Source organism: Primulina huaijiensis, chromosome 5, assembly GCF_012295235.1.
Source record: "Primulina huaijiensis isolate GDHJ02 chromosome 5, ASM1229523v2, whole genome shotgun sequence".
NCBI lineage: Eukaryota > Viridiplantae > Streptophyta > Magnoliopsida > Lamiales > Gesneriaceae > Primulina > Primulina huaijiensis.
In genome coordinates, this window is record NC_133310.1 from 22,929,363 (window position 1) to 22,949,349 (window position 19,987).

Below are 19,987 nucleotides of genomic sequence, written 5' to 3' on the forward strand. Positions count from 1 at the left end.
TTAAATAAATACATATTATAAATGATTGAACGGTATGGAACACATATGATATATATCTCCAACATTAACATTACATACAAAATGTAGCTTTATGATACAACGCCGTGAAAAACTACGTTTGAAGAATTTGAATCTTTTACTCTTAAACGACTACAGCAGGAATCCCCCACGGAATTTTTGGAGCAAGATTCTAGCCAAGATCGGTGCGAGTCTATTCACCCCCTTCCTGTATTGGCTCCTCGAGCGATTCTTCAATGTAATGAGGCCGATTTTGTGTTTCTTCCAAGTTTTCTGTTTCGGCAAGTTTCATTTTTCTTGGAGTCGAGGATTCACGAGATTGAGCCTTAGCTATGGAGTTCTTGATGAATTTCTTCAAAATAGCATTGCCCTTTTCACTATTTCTTAGGGGGACCATTAGCAATTTGGCATCCCCTCTAGTCACTTGTTAGCTGAGATGCCCGTTGTCGTGGGTGTTGCTACATATGGGGGCAAAGGCCCTTGTTCCTCCCTAGCTTGGGCGATACTGGGCGAGTAGTCGGCAACTGATCATCACAACGAAAAACTAATCATAATTTTCGTATATACACGCTGTATGATGATTCATCAAAGTACTGAAGTTTGAGCTACTTTGAAATCTTTCATCAGTATTTCATTTACTTGATTATTAACTATGAAATGTAAAAAACACATCTGATTTTAAGCAAGAATCAGTGGAAAATAGTGTACACAAACTCTTTCCAGTTGCTTTATTTCTGCATCTTGATTTTCCTGTTGTCGAAACCCAGAAGATAAAAAGACCGGCAGTTCACGAAAAGTAAAAAAAATCGAAAATTCTTCTATTCGAGTATATTTTTATCAAGAACCTTTGATCGTGCTTGGAAGTTAGTTTTTTCCACTTCCTTGGCGTATATTTTCTCTTCTATCTTTGAAAAGAACTGATTAGCAAGATCAAATACCAACATTTACATCATGCTTTGATGAACAAAAAATTTGAATTCCAAACAATTTATGATGAATTTACATTATCTACGTCTTTTCGTTTTTCAGCGCGTTCTTCCAACCTAAAGATGGGGACATTGTTCTTCTGCTGTGACCGAGGAGTAGCAGTTCTGATTAACGTACCGCAAAACTAGAAGAAACATAGAAAAAATTGAAGATAAGTGGCTTGATCTATGAGCATTACGATGAAGCGGTGGATTGAGCATCCTCCTCCTTCATGGGCAATGATACATTGTTGCCACTCTCTGCATTTATCTCAATCGATCTGCAACTATTACTGATTTAAATACTCGATAAGTGAATCCACGCACTTGAGAGAAATCAAATCGAGCATTGCATTATATACTCACCCATTAGGTGCTAAGTTGGCTGCAGTACCATTAGTGGATGCATGTTTCACAGGCTGAATGTAAGATTACAGTTCAAAAAATGTTATTCAAAGAATCAAGAATTGATGACGTAGGAAATTAGAACTAGAAATATATTTTAACTATAGATTGACAACGGCTTGAAGCCTTGAACCAGATGGTAACGTTGTTCTTCTGCCAGCTGCCTTAGGAGACGACACATTCTCGGATGAGTTCAAACGTGAACCAGAACTGGAGTCCACTTCTGAATATCTGGACTCGGCTTACGTCCGAACGCAGGTGTTCCTATTGGGTTCGATAGATTCTTGACCAAGTTTTTGGTTTTGAGGAAATTATTATTAGAATCTTTAATCTTATTTGGTGACTTGGTACCCAACTTTTCGACTTCTGCTGCAGATGTCATGCAACCATTTTGTTTCTCTTCAGTCACTTGATTTGGTTCACTGCCACTATTAATCTCGTTGTTTAGATCAAGAATAGAGCCTTCCCCGTCAAGGATAACTTTTTTCTCATCCTCAATAGGAACCCCACATTCGGTCTCAATTTCCAGTAAATTTTAGCTCTAAACCAAGTAAGCAAAGGCAACTGTAAATGATCAAACTAGCGATGGATCAATAACAGTAGAGAAAAGTATTTTAACTTAAAACTGTAGCATTACCTAGTGTGAGGATCAACGCTGCGACAAACGAAACACAACAAATTATCTGTATCGAAGTTGAATGTTGCTTTCTATCGTATGTGGTTCCTTCCACAAGGTGAGAGGTTTCCTTTCATTCATGGAGAATTTCAAGTGTTTTTTTTTTTTAAAAAAATAAACAAATGGACTGGTTCTTGGGCATTGGAGCGAAATGTCTAAATTACCCCTTTCCTAACTACCCCTAACTGCCACTCAAACTTCCTAGGAAAAACGATGAAGAAAAATGAGATTATGTAGCCACATTCAGATTATTACAGCAACAAAAAAAAGAAGAGTGAAAGTCTGCGTAAGTTATTTGCACTATCCATCTATAACATCAATAAACAAGATTTGACTAATTTTATGTTTGACTCGCGTGATTTACGTGGACCTCGTGTGAAAATCATGTGTGACCAAATTTGGATCATTCCCCTACAGTGAGAACCGTAGGATAAGACCCTTGTTTATATATGAAATATGACTTAGTGTGATAAAAATATTTATAAAAATATATCAAATCAAACTACACAACATATGCCATGTAATTAATCAAATTAGTCAACTATACACTTTTAATGAGATAAAAAAAATTTGAAAATGAGATGACAATGGGGCACAATTAAAAGAAAGAAAACTAGGAAAATGTAATAAGAATTACTTTGAGAAATCGAAAATTATGTTTTGAGTATCTAATTTAAATTTTTGACAATTCTGGAAGCAAAACAACGCATATAATTCGTATGTTGGCAAAACAGTACAAGCTTAAACAAAAAGTCGATCGTGCAACAGTAGCCAGCTGCAGTTCTTGTACATTCTTCCATGCAACATGAACTGCATAAAAATGTATTGGAGCCCAACATCGTGTCAAATACTCCTACCCTTCCGATCCAATGAATTACAGGAGTTGCTTCCTTCCCTCTTTAGTTCCCAGAAATCGAATGGAAGCAACAATACCGATATTGCTCGTTTCTTGTTTTAGTCTTGACATGTCCATTCGTCTTGTTTGCACTAGCATTCACGGCATGATTCTCTGTTGTCTTCTCACGGAATGGCGATTCAGTTCTCTGGTCCATAAAGGAGCCTGAAGCAACATGCTTGACGTGAGAGGAGGATGTATCCTTTGAAGCTGGTGCATTGTGGCTATGGTTTGTTCCCTTTGAGTAATGTGTGGACTCTTCAAGCCTGAAGTAAGATTTTAACGAGAAAAATCAGAGCAGAGTAGGTTTGGCTCAACTTGATATTGTCTACTTCGAGTACCGAACTATATTCGGTTTCAAGAAAGCGAAACTAAATCATGGTATTATTTCTTCGTCAGAACAGAAGGTGCTTTGATTATGGAACTTGATGGAAGCCATAAATAATTAAGGTCGAAAAGGTAATGTGAAATGTGTGGTAAGGATAGTACCTAGCAGAAAAATTACGCAAACAAGCATTATTTTTTACCGACATTTGTTGTCTAACGGCCAATTTCATGTTAATTACTCCATAAAATATATTACCTGGAAGTCGTTTCTTATATAAAAATAATTAAAAAAAATAAAATAAAAAATATACTACCTGGAAGCATGATGGTCAGAGCTGTTTCTGAGTTCTTGTGAGGTCGTTTCTGTTGGTCCTGTTCTTGAGTATTCACACTTTTCGCTTTTTCTGCACATCCGATCAGCTTCAGAGCCCAGAGATTCTTCCACATCACATTTTTCTAAATTAACTCTTGTATGGATTTTGGGATGAAAGATTCCCTGGTTACCATTAGTCTCCCGATACATGTAAATGATCTTTTCCAATGTTCCGAGAGCTTGTTCAACCTCTTGACTGACAATCACATTCTTCGTCTTTAAAGTTTCTGCAATTTCATGGGTGGTTATTGAAATTTGTTGTAGCTCTTGGCCTGTAACGATTTCCTTGTCAGCCCTCTCTGTAAGTTCACTACTTGAATCATCACAGGATTTCTGAACATTATTGAGTAATAATTTGCTTCCTTTAGTATCATTTTCATCAAACAACTCAATTTCATCACTTGTATTTCGACCTACACTCACTACATACTCTGAGGCAATAACAGAGTCATCACGACCGTTTTCCGACTCAGAATGATTATGTTCCAATTCTTTTGTCCCTTGTTGTCTAAGCTCAATGGACATGCTTTGTTTCAGATTTTCTTGTTCGGGGGATTCATACAATGTATTTCCCATAAAAAGAGCCTCACGGATACGACAGTACAAGGGGTCTCTCAAGGCCTCAAGAAATTTTTCATCACCTTGAGAAACAGCAGCAACTTCCTGTAGTTGGCCCAGACTAATAAAGATAAGAGGGCTGCCAACGAACTAACTGAAGAAAAATAGTATTCTGGCGTCCATTTGATTGAAGGGACGTACAGTATATCCAGAGTTTTCCACTCATTATTAATCATATGATCATAATCAATCGATAGACACCTTTATACAAATCAATTTTCAAAAGTTACCTTTTTATAGAGCTTAAAACCACTACCTAAAAGCTGCCTCGAGATAAAATTGATTAATGCTGGAGGAACGAAGTCCAACTTGATATCCATGTTTGCAATTGTCCTGCAAAACTGGGAACACTGTGACCAGAGTCGGGGTGATTGAGAAAAGATTATATTCGAAAATGAAATAATGACACTAATTTCTGAACTGTTTTACGCTCTCTCTAATTTTGTTGTTGACTTGAAATGGGGATGAAAAAGAAAAACTCACAGACCAATCTTTTTGTTTATCTCCTTAATCTAACAAGCATAATCATCGCAAAAAAGTGTAGAAATGATGCATACATATCATGAACCTTCTTGAATTGATCATGGTTTACTGTCATAAAAATCAGAGCCTTAGAACGAAACATGTGGCTGTTAAATTATACTTAAATAGAAAGGAGAAAACAGTATGACGGTCATTCAGTTAGCCAACTTAGCTAAGCACACATGCCCAGACAATGATACTGTGCATTCCGCATGCATCAATCGTCTATATCAAAACTCATTCACACATTTTTCGAAAGCATTATAGCAAAAATTGATTTCTACATGTTTTATGCACATGTACTTTTCAGGTCTAAGGCAAGAGTGATGATATACACAAACCAGGATGATGAAAATAGTTTTATGTTGTACCTGAAGAAGCTTCTATCTGCGGTAACTTTCTGTAAAGCAAAACCTCCCACCAAGTCTATTCTTACTACATCATGTCCGTCAGGTATCCCATCTCGAGTGAACCCATGAGTACGTATATCAATAGTCTCTGAGTCAGATATCTGAAAATTTATCAAATATTTCATATTTCTAATAAAGAAGAGAGCCATTTGTCTCACAAAGAAATAATGATAATTTACCGAGTTCAAAAGCACCACGATTAGACCATCCTCGAAATACTCAAATGCAAAACCATGTATTAAAACCTCTCTACTGGAAAGCGGCCACGGAACCTTCATCCTTTCTTCCAAATAATTGGGAAAATATCAGCATTTTATAGCAGTGGTCCACATCCAAAACTACTGCAAAAATTACGAGTAGCAACACATACCTCACCAATGATATGTTTTCACCAGTTCTGATTCTTCGTAAACATTGGGATGAGACGACTTTGAATGTTGGAATAGAAATTTGAGGCAACCTGGAAGAATAAAAGCTGGCAGCATTATTATAGATTCAAACACAGAAGAAATAAATCTCTATTACAATCTTCCAAATATTTATTTTCATCTCATTTTTCAGATCTTCTGATAAAATCATTACATCTAATTACCATTTCCCAAGAAAACTCAAACATTATAATATACACTAACTCAATTTAATATTTTAAGATACCCAAAAACTAAACATATATCATGAACTTGGAATCGACAGAAATGAAAGTAAACATCGCCATAGAAGTTAACTGTTACCATTTTTGATAGAGACCTGACTCCCATGAAATACAGAGACCTGTCAGAGATGAAGAAATGTCTTCACAATTTTGTGTGATCCATAAAGTGATCATGCATGTAATAACATTTTGAAAAAGGGTAATATCTGAGTATTTTTAAGTTTATCTTACAAACATCGAGAGGTCCATCCACATAGCCTTCAACAAGCAGTGAATGAAATGGAGTGCCCTCTGGTCCTTCTCGATACATAACTCGAAATTCTTCTGTTTCTTCTTTTACCTAAATAAAAGAATGTTAAACATATTTGCCACTCTAAACGGCTAAGCCCAATAAGATGTATATCCACAGTTAATGATAAAGCAAATCAATATGAGCCATCATGGATAATCAACTAACAGACTAGAAAAAACGAGTTTTCAAAAGCTAGATAAAATTTCCCGGTCCAGATAGGACTAAAGTTAAAATATAGGAAGGCCAAAATGTCAAATTTAATCTTTCAGAGCTTTTACACGCCAAATGTGGAATGCTAAGGTGAGAAATTTGTCGTGAAAGCTTCAATAAAAAAGACGCAACAACAGCAATTTCCACATGAACAGAAGAAAAAAGATAGAAGGGAGATGTTCTTGATCGAGTTAGTATTAGAAAGATTGCAGGAAAAAAAAAGATTTGGCAAAGGGAAAATGGACAGCATACTTTCCAACCACGATTTAAATCCTTGCTGCTTGATTTTGTTGCACTTCTCAACATTTCTAGGAAGTCGGAAACTTCCTTGCTTTTTCTTTCCACCACATTATCCAGGTATTCTGAAAGTAATGTAACTGACATAATAATATTCGATAAAACATAAACTTTGCACATTAATAGTAGAGCCATGTATCAGAAAACTCAGTTATCAGGAAAAAAAAAACCTTCAAACTGCAAATATGATGACTCTAAAATTTGATTCTTCAGAAGGGTCTTAATTGTCTCATCATTTTTCAAGTCAGGAGATGCCAAGGTGTTATCCAGTTTGCTTCTATAATCAGATATATCACCTTTCCTCTCCATATTTGCTATCAAAACAAAAGGGGGAAACTCCCACGGAATATCTAATGATCAAAACAAACAAATTGATTTTTATTGATCATGGACATACAAGTGCACTACAACAAAACCAAATATAGTTTTTCTAGTCCAAACAAAAAGGGAATAATCTGTCAGCCAGAAAACAACCTATTTGAGTACAAAAAACAAAATTAAAAACCAACAGTCTGGGAATTTTTCAAATCACCATATTCTATACTATGATATAAATAAAAAGAAGCAATCGATGTCGTTACTGTGAACAGATATAACTATTTACATCATGACACATTTAAACGTGTTCATACTTTCCAAAACAATAAGATGTGACCATAATACAGAAACGGGCCATAAAATCAACCGTAGCAGTACAACAAATGAATAGTTCAACAAATTCTTGCTGAAGATCTAATCTTTTAAAGCACCAAATGATATAGGACGCCAAACAGAATCATACTCAATCTACTCATTGTTTGAATAACCTTCAAACAGCATATCGATCATCTCTACATATCTCATAAGCAAAATCAATCCGAATCGATAAATGGCCATAAAAGCAGGTAAACTCTCACTAGCAGCCCTTGTATTCAACAGAAACCGAATAGATTTACTAAACTTCGGATGCAAGCAAATTGCAAATTGCAAATTGCAAACAGAGATGATCGCAAGAGGAGTCGAGTCAATATCAGCTGATACTATACAAGCCTAAAATGGGTCTCTCTTGGACACCACGAATTTGCAGACACAAGGCAGAATGAAATGATGCGGCATCAAATTCTTGACAACTTCGTAGGAACACAATCTGTTGAGTTGAATATTCTTCGTACTTTGAAAAATTCAGTAATGTATTTAATGCAATTGGATGGAACAAATCGAAAAGTAGGAATCTTTAAATCCCAAATTATTGAATAATTTTATTGTCTATACAAAATTGGTGAATAATTTTCGACTGCTTATAATTTTTTTTGGTACAGATTCGGAGAAAGATCAATATGACAACTGAATTTGACGATTTTAAGCTGATCGAAATCGAACTCAGTGTGACATATTTACTTGTTACTAGTAAAATTAATCATAACTATTTCCAATCTTGTGGTAATTATCGATAATTTAAGCAACTTGTTATACGTCTGATGAAATATGTATTTAGAGATGGATACAAAATTTTGATAAAGTTCCATTTTAGATATACGAGTAACTCTTGGAAAAATATAATTTGCAATAATTATTGTCGGCTTCCAGTCCATCAATTCCAATCATAGTTGTAATAAATAGGCAGTTGTTGACTTTTGGTACAAAATTGGTTGGCCTGCCGCACTTGTATCTATATAGATTGATTTACCATGTAAAAAAAAAAAAAAAAAAAAAAAAAAAACCTAAATAAATCTGAATTCTACCTTATTCTAACCTATCAAAATTCATTTTAGTAGTTCAAGATTATAAGGGATATTTTGATTTAGGACAAAAGCTACTAGACGAAGAAACAGCAGGCAAGGCATAAAACACACGTTCAAACAAAAAACCAAAAGAGCAAATAAAGGAATTTGCGTCCTTTGTCTTAGAACAATGAAGCATTTGTACAGCTTAGCTTTGTCCTTCTTTTTTCCTATATCTAATGATCTCGACGCCAAGGTAATCAACAGGACCAACCACAGCAACATGTGGCTTTCCTACCTGTACACGAACTGCAGATATCTGGGGGAACTTGCACAAGGTTGAGGAAGCTATCAGCTGAGCTACGGATTCGAGAAGATTGTGAGGTGAACCCTCGACGATTTCTTTAACTATGCTGCACGAATATGGTCAAATTATCAAAGAATCAACTTAACTCACACGGGCAAGATCAAAGATTGCGATAACTTTTAGCTAAATCATCCGAAATAAATTAGGCAATTGTTAGATAAGACAACATTTAAATAGTGAAACTGTTAAAGAATACAAAGATTCAATGTCGAACTTTAGGAAGCCAGACTTCCCCATTTCAAATTCATTCATGTCTAAACTGCGGAGATAAATCGTAGTTATGACTCACCGGTATATAGCAGTATAACTGATGGTATCTGATAGGTCGTCCGAATTACCCGCAGCCTGAAGATCCATCCAGGCATCTACATCTATCAAGAATTTCTGACCCAACACCCGTTCTTCGGGCTTTACCCCGTGGAACCCATGGAACTTTAAACCCCTTAATACAAGCTTGTCACCCATAGTCGTTTCTACATAAGCTGCTGCCCCAACAAGTAAAACCGAAGGCTAGAATTAGAACACACTACTTACTATTCTGACAATACTTTGTTGACAAATCAAGTACCATATAGCACGACTAATAAGAATTAAAAGTGTTTTTCAAGTAAAAAAGTGCAGAGAATAGGCTCAGGAGTATATGATCTAAAAAAATTCTTGCACTGGAGCTCGACTGAAATTTTCAGCTCGAACCCGAGCTCAAAAATGATTTTTCAAGCTCATTCGCAGATTCTCTGATCATGTGTCTTAGGCCTTGGCTAATAAATTCACAAATACTCCAGATAACAATGACACAAAGAAGACAGCACTCAACAAATCACACAAATTTCAACAAAAAAAAAAATCAAGCTCATTTTTTTGTTCCCTCCCGAAAGAAGGTTATTAAGCCAAATGCCAAAAATAAGAAACCCCATCTCCAGATTCGAAAAACTGTAAAACCGAACCCTTCTTCATATCTCCAGGTAGGACACAGGTTGGAAGTTAGGGTTTTGGAGTAACACTGGAATTAGATTTGAAAATCAGCTCTCCCAAAACCCATATTGAACACAGGAAAATCCTCTGAACAAATTATAAGCAAACTGCAATTGCGTTTGAGTGCGATATCGAGCATGTGCGAATAGTTTAACCAAAAGCTCGAGCCGATTCATCCCAACTACATACATCACAGAGATTACGTTGCACAGAGAAGATGGCTAGTGCTCACCATTGACTGATGACGTCATGAGGATGGGATTCGCCGGTCAGACTACAGAGCGCTGCCCTTTCAGTTTTACTGCACTCTCTATTTCATTTTCTCAATGGGCCTTATCGACAAAACCCGAGTCAGAGTAAGACAGAGATTCTGATTTACAATTTTTTTTAATGTTAAACTTTATTTTTTTCGACAAATTTTGATTAATTTTAAACATAATTTAAATATTTTTAACTACATTAGACAAATTTCAATATGTATATAAATATTAAAGTGTCGATCCAAATGCATTGTTTTTAGACAGAAATTTGTGTGAGACGGTCTCATGGGTCATATTTTGTGAGACGGATCTCTTATTTGGGTTATCCATGAAAAAATATTATTTTTTATGCTAGGAGTATTATTTTTTATTGTGAATATCGGTAGAGTTGATCCGTTTCACAGATAAAGATTCGCGAGACCATCTCACAAGAGACCTACTCTTGTTTTTAATGATTTTTTGGAAAGTGAAACAAAGATTTAAAGAATTACAATACTTTACCTAACTTGGACAACTTAAACAAAGATCACTAAATCCCAAGAAATGGTGACAAAGAAGTATTGGGTTTTTTTGGATGCTACATCTAATGTGTTTCTTCATGTAATCAGTGTTCTAAAATGCACTATCTAATGTCTCTTCGGTGTCGCCTAGACGGCCGTCCAATATAATATATAGATTTTTTTAAAAAAATGTAAAACAATTGTTTTGACATATTTTTCAATCAATTTGTATCATATAAAGAGAAACAATATACAATTATTTTTAGTTAAAATCCGATATGGAAAAGTTAATAGAGAAATACGAAGATAAACAAGAAAAATTATATATTTAGGTAAAAAAAGTCGTCTAGGAGGTAGGCGGTGGATGACAGTCTGTCTACCGTTTTTTAGAACACTGCATATAATATGACCAAATTTTAGCATTTTGACTAATGATATTATGGCATAAAGAGAATTAGTCGAGATGAAACATGGACTTATTCTATTAAATGATATTAAAATTGTTTGGTGTGGTTGCAATAAACTCACCATCAATTAAACTGTTAAAGGCGCAAAATTGTCATTGTGTTTCACTTTTTTGACAATACTTAACCGGCCTAATGTGTTCCACATAGAAATTGGCCATCTTCAACTTAACGATGGATTGATTAAATGAATTAAAATATATGTAGTTTTAGTTTTTTTTTTTTAGGTGAGATATACATATTCCACGCGATATATTATATATCTCTATTAGGTATAAGGCGTCGTGCCATTAGACCGACATGTTGACATGATGGTATGACCAAGTTCTCAAATTGTATTACGATTTTTCGTTAATTTTTACAATTATGAGATTGTTCATATTTTAATATAAATTATATTAATTACAGATAAATAGTTTAAGCTCCAAAAGAATTTTTAAAAAAAATAAAAAACTACACTAGCACACAATGAATTGAACCATACAGATTCACAATTAAATGTCCAGCAGTAAACAATAACAAAGTATTGTTTAATATACTAATAAACTTAATGCAACATTTACAATCTTTTAATGAATAGGTCTCTTGTGAGATGGTATCACGAATCTTTATCTGTGAGACGGGTTAATTTTACCGATATTCACAATGAAAATTAATACTCTTAGCATAAAAAGTAATAATTTTTCAAAGATGACCCAAATAAGAGATCCGTCTCACAAAATACGACCCGTGAGACCGTTTCACATAAGTTTTTACATCTTTTACTCTATTATTTTTTTACTGCGAGTTAGTTAAATTTTAATATTATGTTTAGATTATTGTCATACGATTCATAATAAAGTACACAATAATGCAGCTTTACTCGTTCTATGAGATGATGAAGAGGTGTGGTTATGTGATATGAGTGGTAAAAGATTTGATAAATATAAGAAATTTATGCAGTGTAATTATTTATTATACCGTGTCTGGTGTATTGATCGATTGATGATTAAACAATTTATACTTACATTTTCAACAACATGAGACGATACCTAAATGGATAATAAAAATCATAAAAACTCTTGTGATACGTATGGGTGGGTACGGTATGGTGTACCGTACCGTAAATATCGGTATGGAATTTTTCCATACCGATACCGATACCGATACCGGAAATTCGGTATACCGCATATTCGGTATACCGAATTTTCGATATGAAAAAGTTCATACCGGATACCGTATCGACACCGAAAATTTTGTCGGTATACCGAAAATATTATCGGTATACCGACATTTTTTCGGTATACCGAACTTAAATTTTAAAAAATAATAATAAAAAAATTATTTTCGGTATTTCGGTACCGAAAAAAAAATAATTACGTACCGATACCGGTATCGAAAATTTAGGTACGGTATTTCGGTATTTCGATATTTTTCGATAATTTCAGTATTTTTTCTGTACGATATTTCGATATTTCGGTATATTTTCCCAGCCCTAGTGATACGGTCTCGTCAGTCAATTTTGTGAGACATATATTCTATTTGAGTCATAATATTACTTTTTATTGTAAATATGAGTAGAATTGATCTGTTTTACGAATAAAGATCTGTAAGACTGTCTCACAATATTACTACTAAATCAAAATACATAGAGAATATATTAGGAATTTTTTTCCCTGTATAAATAAATAAAATATGCAACACCTCAATTTGTTATAATTTCCTCTTAAAAACTTATCTCGATTAAAAAAACATAGTATTTATCATTATAAAATTATAACAAGAATACCAAATGTTTGAGAGACGGTGTCATTGTCTTATATTAATTAGGGCAGTCAAAAAGTGCATGTGGACCATTATTACAAGATTAATAATCCACTCTTTGTAGTACAAAGGATCCGAATAAAAGATAATCACAATTACATGGTATTTGTTTCTTCCAAGTTACATGAAATAGTTTTGAATATTGTTACGACAACAACTATAGCATTAGTTATTTCAATGAGGGGTGAGGATAATAACATGGTCCAGATCGGAAAAAACCGAAAATTCAAACGGAATCGTAATCCAAAATTCTATTTTGGTTTTATAACCTAAAACCGAAATTATTTATAATTTCATTATAATTTTGTACAACTCAAAACCGAACCAAACATTTAAATTGTACTTTAAGAAAATAACTATTTTATTTATATTTATAATATTAGCAACTATAAATAATTTTAAATTTTCAAATATAAACTGTTATATATATTTATTTATTCATTATAATTCGTATAAAAAATTAAAATTTTATTAAAAACGGTTCAAAAATATTATATATATTTAAAATTAGTTTGATTTATAACTCACACAATTAGCAAATCTATAATAACAAAATAAGTAACTTAACATTTCTAAAGACAATTATACTAAAATAAGATAAGTCACTTATCAAATTATATAATTGTAACTTCAAAAAATTGAATGAAAATTATAGAAACTGAATTTAAATTATTATTTTACACATTTTAGAATGAAATATAATGAACTAATTGAATTTGCCCAATAAACATATAAACCGACCATATAAACCAACAGTAATACTATAAAAAAAAATGAATTAGATCGTAATAAAATAGTATGATTATCGGATCATACATTTCAAAATTTATAACCTGAACCATAATTACATAAAACCAAACTAGGTCGACGGTTATCCATCCCTAATTTCGATCAAACAAATATCGTTTTATTTTGTTGAGTGGATGATAAGTACTGATTGCCATAATGAAAAATTGTTTCATAGATTTTTTTTTCAGGATTGCAAAAGATTGATTATATATAATCTTTGTAAATCATGCATAATATTGACTTACATGTTCAAACTTAATGTCATCCCATCCTTAAATCCTAAAGTGAATATTAAATATAGTTTGCTGCAATACTATAACCTTTATTATAACTATAATTACAATTATATTAATTTAATTCATAATATTATCAACATAATTAATGAGATTTTAAGAGGTGAATTGGGCCATCCCACTCCATTTAGATTTTGACCAACGAATCATGTTACATCACAAATTTATAAGGATAAATTCATATATCGCAATACCATTTGATTTATTTATTTTTATTTCAAAGTTATAATTTCCAATTATATAAGATTACGAAAATTAATTTGTGATAAACAGAAAAAAGCACATCAAAGTCATATTACTTTTGCATTTATTATACACAGATATATAAGATCCAACGATAGTAAAATTAAAATGTACATTCCGGAAAAAAAACATACATAAAACATTATCGATGAAACGAGGTGAATAAAAAGTTCCAACAGGTTAAAATATCAATTTTCTTGATTAGTGTAATAAATTTGAAAGATAAATATAATAACTAATATATTTTGATATGTTGCTCACTCATTCGTACTCACTTTCGTGTCTATCAATAAGATATAACTTATCTATTTGACGTATATATATAACATATAATTTTGATGTGTTGCTCACTCATTCGTACTCATCTTTGTATTTATCAATAAAATATAACTTATCTATTTGACGTATAATTTGGATATGTTTCGTATAATTATATACAATCACATTGATTATATTATAATTATAAATACGTAAGAAAGCAGAAAATCTAAAATTGAACGAGGATAACGAAACGTATGAAGTAACCTAATATTGATTTTCTTTTGACCTTAAGGGTATCTCCAACCCTCATGCCATTTTGATTGAAAGATTGTTCTCCAACGGAGCTGCGTTATTTTTAAAATAGCACAGCTCCATTTCTACTCTGGCTCTGCACCAGAGCTCTATTTTTTTTAAATTTTTTTGTTTTTTTAATTATAAATATCAATATTAAAAATTATAAATATTATTTATATAATAATAATATATTATTTTAATAATTAAATAAATCAAATAAAAAAAGAATGTTCTAAGAATATACTTTTTAGTGTAAGATTTGAATTAAATGGGTTGGAGATGGACGTTGTATTTGATACAAAAATCGCATTATTTTAATGTAGAATTTATATCAAAATAAATTTTTGGATTGGAATGATCTAAAAGCTCCAACACGGTCAACTATATCTATTCAACACGCCGTTATCGTTGCCAACACACACATCATTTTCTAATCCAATTTCATAGTATTTTTTTATATTCAAAACCAGATAAGTAACGGCAAGATCTTCTCTTCTCCTTTCCATCCCACTCGCTTTCGAAAGGAAAGTCCGCACAAAAAGAGAGGAAAAATAAAACCAAGCTTGCATTGTTGAGAAATTTGCTCATGTAGGATTAAGAAAAACCCATGTAGAATTCACAGATCTTTCATTGTTTTCTTGTAGTATCTTTCACATACCCTACACCTAACATACGATCTCTTCAAATTTTCGGGAAAGTGGGACCATTTCTCTCAAGTTTTCTCGTTTTCCCATCTCTTTTATGTTTCTTGGATTGATAATAGGATGGTGGTGAAGATGATGAGGTGGAGGCCGTGGCCGCCTCTGATTTCGAGGAAGTATGAGGTTAAACTCACAGTGCAGAGGCTCGAGGGTTGTGATTGGGTGCATGAGGGTGAAGAGAAGGAGGATAATGGTGGCCTTGCGGTGGAGATCAGGTGGAAGGGTCCCAAGATTTCGCTGGGTTCATTCAGGAGGACTGTTAAAAGAAATTTTACCAGAGTAGAGGCTGTGAAACAGGGCCTAAACGGCGGGGTTTTGGTGGCGTGGGGCGAGGAATTTCAGAATGTGTGTAGTTTTTCTGGGTACAAGGATAGCGTGTTTCATCCCTGGGAGATCAATTTTACTGTTTTGCATGTGAGTTACTTTCCTTGACTTTTTTTTTATATATAAAAAACTGAAATATTAAATACTTGTTTACGCATTTTATTGGGTTTCTCTGTATTATTTTTCTCGAAAGTTTGTTTCCCTTTGACTTATTTGTGTATTATTGAATTCTTTTATGGGTTTTTTGTTTCGATTTTGGCCCATATATCTGGCTATACGCTTGGAAGTCGGAAATACAGCCATGTTGACTTGCCAACTATTCCAAAGTTCACACAATCAAGAAAAATTGCTCAACTGTTTTAGTTAAATTGTAAGATATGCTGATGTTTTCTTTTCTATGTATCGTACTATCGTGGACAATCTTTTTTGGTTTTGTTCATAGCACCACCGTTTAGTTTGTGTTTTCTCTCAATCTTATTGCTCATTCTTAGGTTATTTGTATGAGAATGTCTATATGATTTTATAGACTTGTTGATTCTTTAATCTTGAGCTGTAAGTGTGGTTGCTAAAAATCCCTCGGTTGAAATTCACGTTTGACTGTTTAACTATCTCTTTGCAAAGCTTTATTTTACCCAAGCCGGATGCACTCCGGAAATGGCTATCTCTTTTCAACCGATTCAAGTGTCTACAAATGTGATCTCACATCCATGATTTGTGCCATGACGGGTTTTTGTTATCATTTAGCTGCCGTTGGAATCTGTTGAGGCCTTAGTATTCATATTTTGTGGCAGTGTAGATTCTTGTTATTATGTGGCTACAAATGGATTTGTAGTTGCATTAGATATTTAGATACTATTTCCATGTGTAAGCAGTTGTCGATTGAGGATTTGCATTGTGTATTTTTGTTTTTTGATTCTTATAATGATCTTCATTGAGCAGTACCTGTGGAGGTTTGAGCTGTTGCCTGTTAGTTTGTTATATTCAATAACTGTGTGTATAATGTAATCTGACAACTTCAGAGCTAACTGTTTGGAGATTAAGGATCTTTGTCAAGAACAGGGTACCAGTGAATGACACTTGTCAGGACTCTGGAGTGTTCATTAATTATCTTGATAACGGCCACACTTGACAAGTACAAAGCTAATTTAACTGGTAAAACTGTTAACTTATACAAATGAAAAAACCATGGGCATCTGAATTTTACTCTCGAAGAATGATCTATAAATGCATTACCATATTGCAGATCCTTCATTGGAAACTTCACATTGATAGAAAAGATTGGTCGGTTTGTGAAAATTGCTGCCACTCTGATCAGTACATCAATTGCCAAACATGTGTGACATAAGAAACACATGATTTTTAATAAAAAATTAGTTAGCTTTAAGGTCATTCAATTGAGTTGTTACTTTAATATTTCTACCTTTTTCTTTATCTACAATCAAATGAGCTCTATGCTGTTACATTCTTGGTCTTGAATTTTCTAGAATCAGAAGTCTTTTTTAGAAATTAAGACTTACTGATTACTAATTGTTGTGTGTGAGAAAAAAGTTCTTAGAGATATTATTTTTAGAGTATTTAAACCATTTTGTTTTGCATCAGGAGCAGACTCAAGGAGTGAAGAGCAAGTTTTCTGTCATTGGTTTGGCAGCCCTAAACCTTGCTGATTGTGCTTCAAAGACTGATGGCCGTCTGACTGAAGTCAAAATTCCTTTGGCAGTTTCTAGCACTGCGGTCGAGCATTGTCCTCTGCTCTGTGTAAGTAATTGATATTTAACATCAATCCTTAGGTTTTCGTTTTTAACACTTACCTTGAAGTTCTTGTGACTACGTCCCATCTTCATCTATGTTCCAGATATCTCTCAGCTTGTTTGAACTTAGAAGTGCGCAAGACACACTGGAATTGGTTTCAAGTCCAATAGTGCCTGTTCCATCCCCTTCGGTATCCGGAGAATCTTCCACGGAGAAAGATGAGGTTTCCGCCCTTAAAGCTGGTCTCAGAAAGGTTAGAATTTTTACTGAGTATGTGTCATCTCGAAGAGCCAAAAAAGCCTTCCATGATGATGAGGGTAGCGAGGGCAGGTGCTCTGCCAAGAGCGAAGAGGGTGAATTTGCTTACCCATATGATGCAGACTTGGCTGAAGAATCTGAAGGAGAATCCGAGGAAAACAAGGGAGATCCCAAATTTCGGAATTCATTTAGTTATGGCACGTTGGCACATGCCAATTACGCAGGCGTGTCATTTTACTCCACTGCAAGAATCAACAGTGAGGATGAGGACTGGATTTACTATAGCAACCGCCATAGATCAGATGTTGGCTGCTCACTGAAAGAGGAACTGGGATCAACTATCACGGAGCAGTCTTTAACACAGAACTCTAAACGTAGTATTTTACCTTGGAAGAAAAGGAAGCTGAGTTTTAGGTCCCCTATAGCTAAAGGCGAGCCATTGCTGAAGAAATCATATGGAGAAGAAGGTGGAGATGATATAGACTTTGATCGAAGGCAACTCAGTTCTGATGAGTCGCTCTCTTCTGGGGTAAGAATTTTTTTATTCATGCTTTACATGCAAAATGAGAACCATAAAAATAAATGTTTTTGGAGCCCACAATTACTGATTATTTTGTAGTTGCTTAAGTATAAAGATGAATACTCAGTGCTGTTTTCATGTAGTAGTCGGAAAAGATGCTATATCAGTTAATTATGCATTTATTGACAAATTTGTTCCTCTTTTGGGAATACACCATCTAGATTAACGAAATCGTTCTTATGCTCTCGTATGTTCTGGGTAATTTTATATCGATACAATTTGCTTAAGGGAATGCAGTATTTGCCATTATATTTTAGCGTAAAATACAACAATTGCATGTATTCCAACTTAGTAATATTGCTACTCAAGGTCTAATTAAGTGGTGGCTACTTCTCTTCAGTGGCATAAAATTGATGAATTCTCAAATTCAAATCAATCACCAGTTTCCGAGTTTGGTGATGATAGTTTTGCTGTCGGCACTTGGGAGCAGAAAGAAATAGTTAGCAGGGATGGACGTATGAAGATTCAGACACAAGTCTTCTTTGCCTCCATTGATCAGCGAAGTGAACGGGCTGCAGGAGAAAGTGCTTGTACAGCCCTTGTTGCTGTTATTGCTGACTGGTTGCAGAACAATTCTGATCTAATGCCTATAAAATCACAGTTCGATAGCTTGATCAGAGATGGCTCCTTTGAATGGAGAAAACTTTGTGAGAATGAAGTGTACATGGAACGGTTCCCAGACAAGCACTTTGATCTTGAGACAATTCATCAAGCTAAAATTCGTGATCTTGTTGTAGTTCCTGGGAAGTCATTTATCGGGTTTTTTCACCCGGACAAAATGGTGGGTGGAAACTTTGATTTTTTGCAAAGCGCTATGTCCTTCGACAATATATGGGACGAAATTAACCGTTCACTGAAAACCGATGCCCAAGTTTTCATCGTCAGTTGGAATGACCATTTTTTCGTCCTCAAGGTTGAGAAAAACGCCTATTATATCATCGACACACTAGGTGAGCGACTCCATGAGGGATGCAACCAGGCATACATACTGAAATTCGACAGGAATACAACTATCTATAAACTGCCAAATGCAGAACAACCATTGGAAGAAAAACCCATCGATGAGCAGGCTGTCGAGTCTTTGAACTTGAGTGCTCAGCCAATCAGCTCAAGGGAAGATTCCAAAGAAGAAACATCGGTTACAAGACCCGAGGAACCAATGAAAGACGAACCCGAAGAAGAGGTGGTTTGTCAAGGCAAAGAATCGTGCAAAGAGTACATAAAGAGTTTCTTGGCTGCAATTCCAATTAGAGAACTACTGGAAGATATCAAGAAAGGTTTAACAATGTCAACACCCCTTCATCATCGACTACAGATCGAGTTTAACTTCACACAATTACGACAACCAGAGTCATCAGCTGATGTTACCACAATACATGAGGTTGCTGCTACTACTTAAATACTGCGCCAAGAACCTGGCAGCTGTACATTTGAGTAGTCTGATTATTGACGGACTTTATTTTCCTCCCGACCGGACACAAAAAACAGCGTCCACTTTATCTTGTCGGGTCGATTGTCTTTTCGTGTTTTCTGTATCTAAGAGTCAGAAATACAACCTTCTTGGGTAGGAGTTAGTTTGATTCACTACACTTTGAATTGCCAACATCGCATAAATGATCGCTGACCGCTGATCTTCATGCTTCGTAATCTTGTTACAATGGCTCGTTTAATTTACATACCCAACATTTAATATGTGGTATGTGTAGTTTTATGAGATTTGTCATGTTTTTTTGTGTTCAGAAGCATACGACATCCTTGGAGAATTTGGA

At 34.3% G+C, this 19,987-nt stretch overlaps 3 protein-coding genes across 6 annotated transcripts; 1 reads left to right on the top strand and 2 right to left on the bottom strand.

Moving 5' to 3' along the window:
* Positions 1 to 2,712: 2,712 nt before the first annotated feature.
* LOC140977299 (uncharacterized) lies at positions 2,713 to 7,813 on the bottom strand. Of its 3 annotated transcripts, none has more exons than XM_073441998.1 (11): positions 7,557 to 7,813; positions 6,831 to 7,010; positions 6,616 to 6,740; positions 6,093 to 6,201; positions 5,941 to 5,980; positions 5,580 to 5,669; positions 5,389 to 5,488; positions 5,171 to 5,310; positions 4,508 to 4,610; positions 3,601 to 4,322; positions 2,713 to 3,225 (listed from the first exon to the last, which is right to left on the bottom strand). In XM_073441998.1, the coding sequence occupies exons 2-11, from the start codon at positions 6,967 to 6,969 to the stop codon at positions 2,964 to 2,966; spliced, it is 1,830 nt and encodes a 609-aa protein (XP_073298099.1). In that variant the 5' UTR covers positions 6,970 to 7,010; positions 7,557 to 7,813; the 3' UTR covers positions 2,713 to 2,963. The 3 variants fall into 3 exon arrangements, with proteins under 3 accessions (XP_073298099.1, XP_073298097.1, XP_073298098.1); XM_073441996.1 differs by having other exon boundaries at positions 7,467 to 7,813; XM_073441997.1 differs by having other exon boundaries at positions 2,715 to 3,225; positions 6,616 to 6,725; positions 7,467 to 7,810.
* A 706-nt stretch (positions 7,814 to 8,519) lies between these two features.
* Positions 8,520 to 10,073, bottom strand: LOC140977301 (dihydroneopterin aldolase 1-like). Its single transcript, XM_073441999.1, has 3 exons — positions 9,932 to 10,073; positions 9,017 to 9,209; positions 8,520 to 8,773 (listed from the first exon to the last, which is right to left on the bottom strand). The coding sequence occupies exons 1-3, from the start codon at positions 9,948 to 9,950 to the stop codon at positions 8,569 to 8,571; spliced, it is 417 nt and encodes a 138-aa protein (XP_073298100.1). The 5' UTR covers positions 9,951 to 10,073; the 3' UTR covers positions 8,520 to 8,568.
* A 4,945-nt stretch (positions 10,074 to 15,018) lies between these two features.
* LOC140977302 (uncharacterized) lies at positions 15,019 to 19,773 on the top strand. 2 transcript variants are annotated; one of them, XM_073442002.1, is made up of 4 exons: positions 15,019 to 15,721; positions 17,237 to 17,386; positions 17,484 to 18,167; positions 18,559 to 19,773. In XM_073442002.1, the coding sequence occupies exons 1-4, from the start codon at positions 15,371 to 15,373 to the stop codon at positions 19,615 to 19,617; spliced, it is 2,244 nt and encodes a 747-aa protein (XP_073298103.1). In that variant the 5' UTR covers positions 15,019 to 15,370; the 3' UTR covers positions 19,618 to 19,773. The 2 variants fall into 2 exon arrangements, with proteins under 2 accessions (XP_073298103.1, XP_073298101.1); XM_073442000.1 differs by having other exon boundaries at positions 15,020 to 15,721; positions 17,231 to 17,386.
* The last annotated feature ends 214 nt before the right edge of the window (positions 19,774 to 19,987 follow it).

Coding starts and splice junctions, on each gene's coding strand:
- LOC140977299 (XM_073441996.1), bottom strand. CDS start 7,536: ATGGCCATTTATCGATTCGGATTGATTTTGCTTATGAGATATGTAGAG. Junction 6,202..6,615: donor ATTTAAATCGTGGTTGGAAA/GTATGCTGTCCA, acceptor TCTTTTATTTAG/GTAAAAGAAGAAACAGAAGA. Junction 5,981..6,092: donor GGATGGACCTCTCGATGTTT/GTAAGATAAACT, acceptor CATCTCTGACAG/GTCTCTGTATTTCATGGGAG.
- LOC140977301 (XM_073441999.1), bottom strand. Junction 8,774..9,016: donor AGTTATACTGCTATATACCG/GTGAGTCATAAC, acceptor ATATTCGTGCAG/CATAGTTAAAGAAATCGTCG.
- LOC140977302 (XM_073442000.1), top strand. CDS start 15,371: ATGGTGGTGAAGATGATGAGGTGGAGGCCGTGGCCGCCTCTGATTTCG. Junction 17,387..17,483: donor AGCATTGTCCTCTGCTCTGT/GTAAGTAATTGA, acceptor TCTATGTTCCAG/ATATCTCTCAGCTTGTTTGA. Junction 18,168..18,558: donor ATGAGTCGCTCTCTTCTGGG/GTAAGAATTTTT, acceptor ACTTCTCTTCAG/TGGCATAAAATTGATGAATT.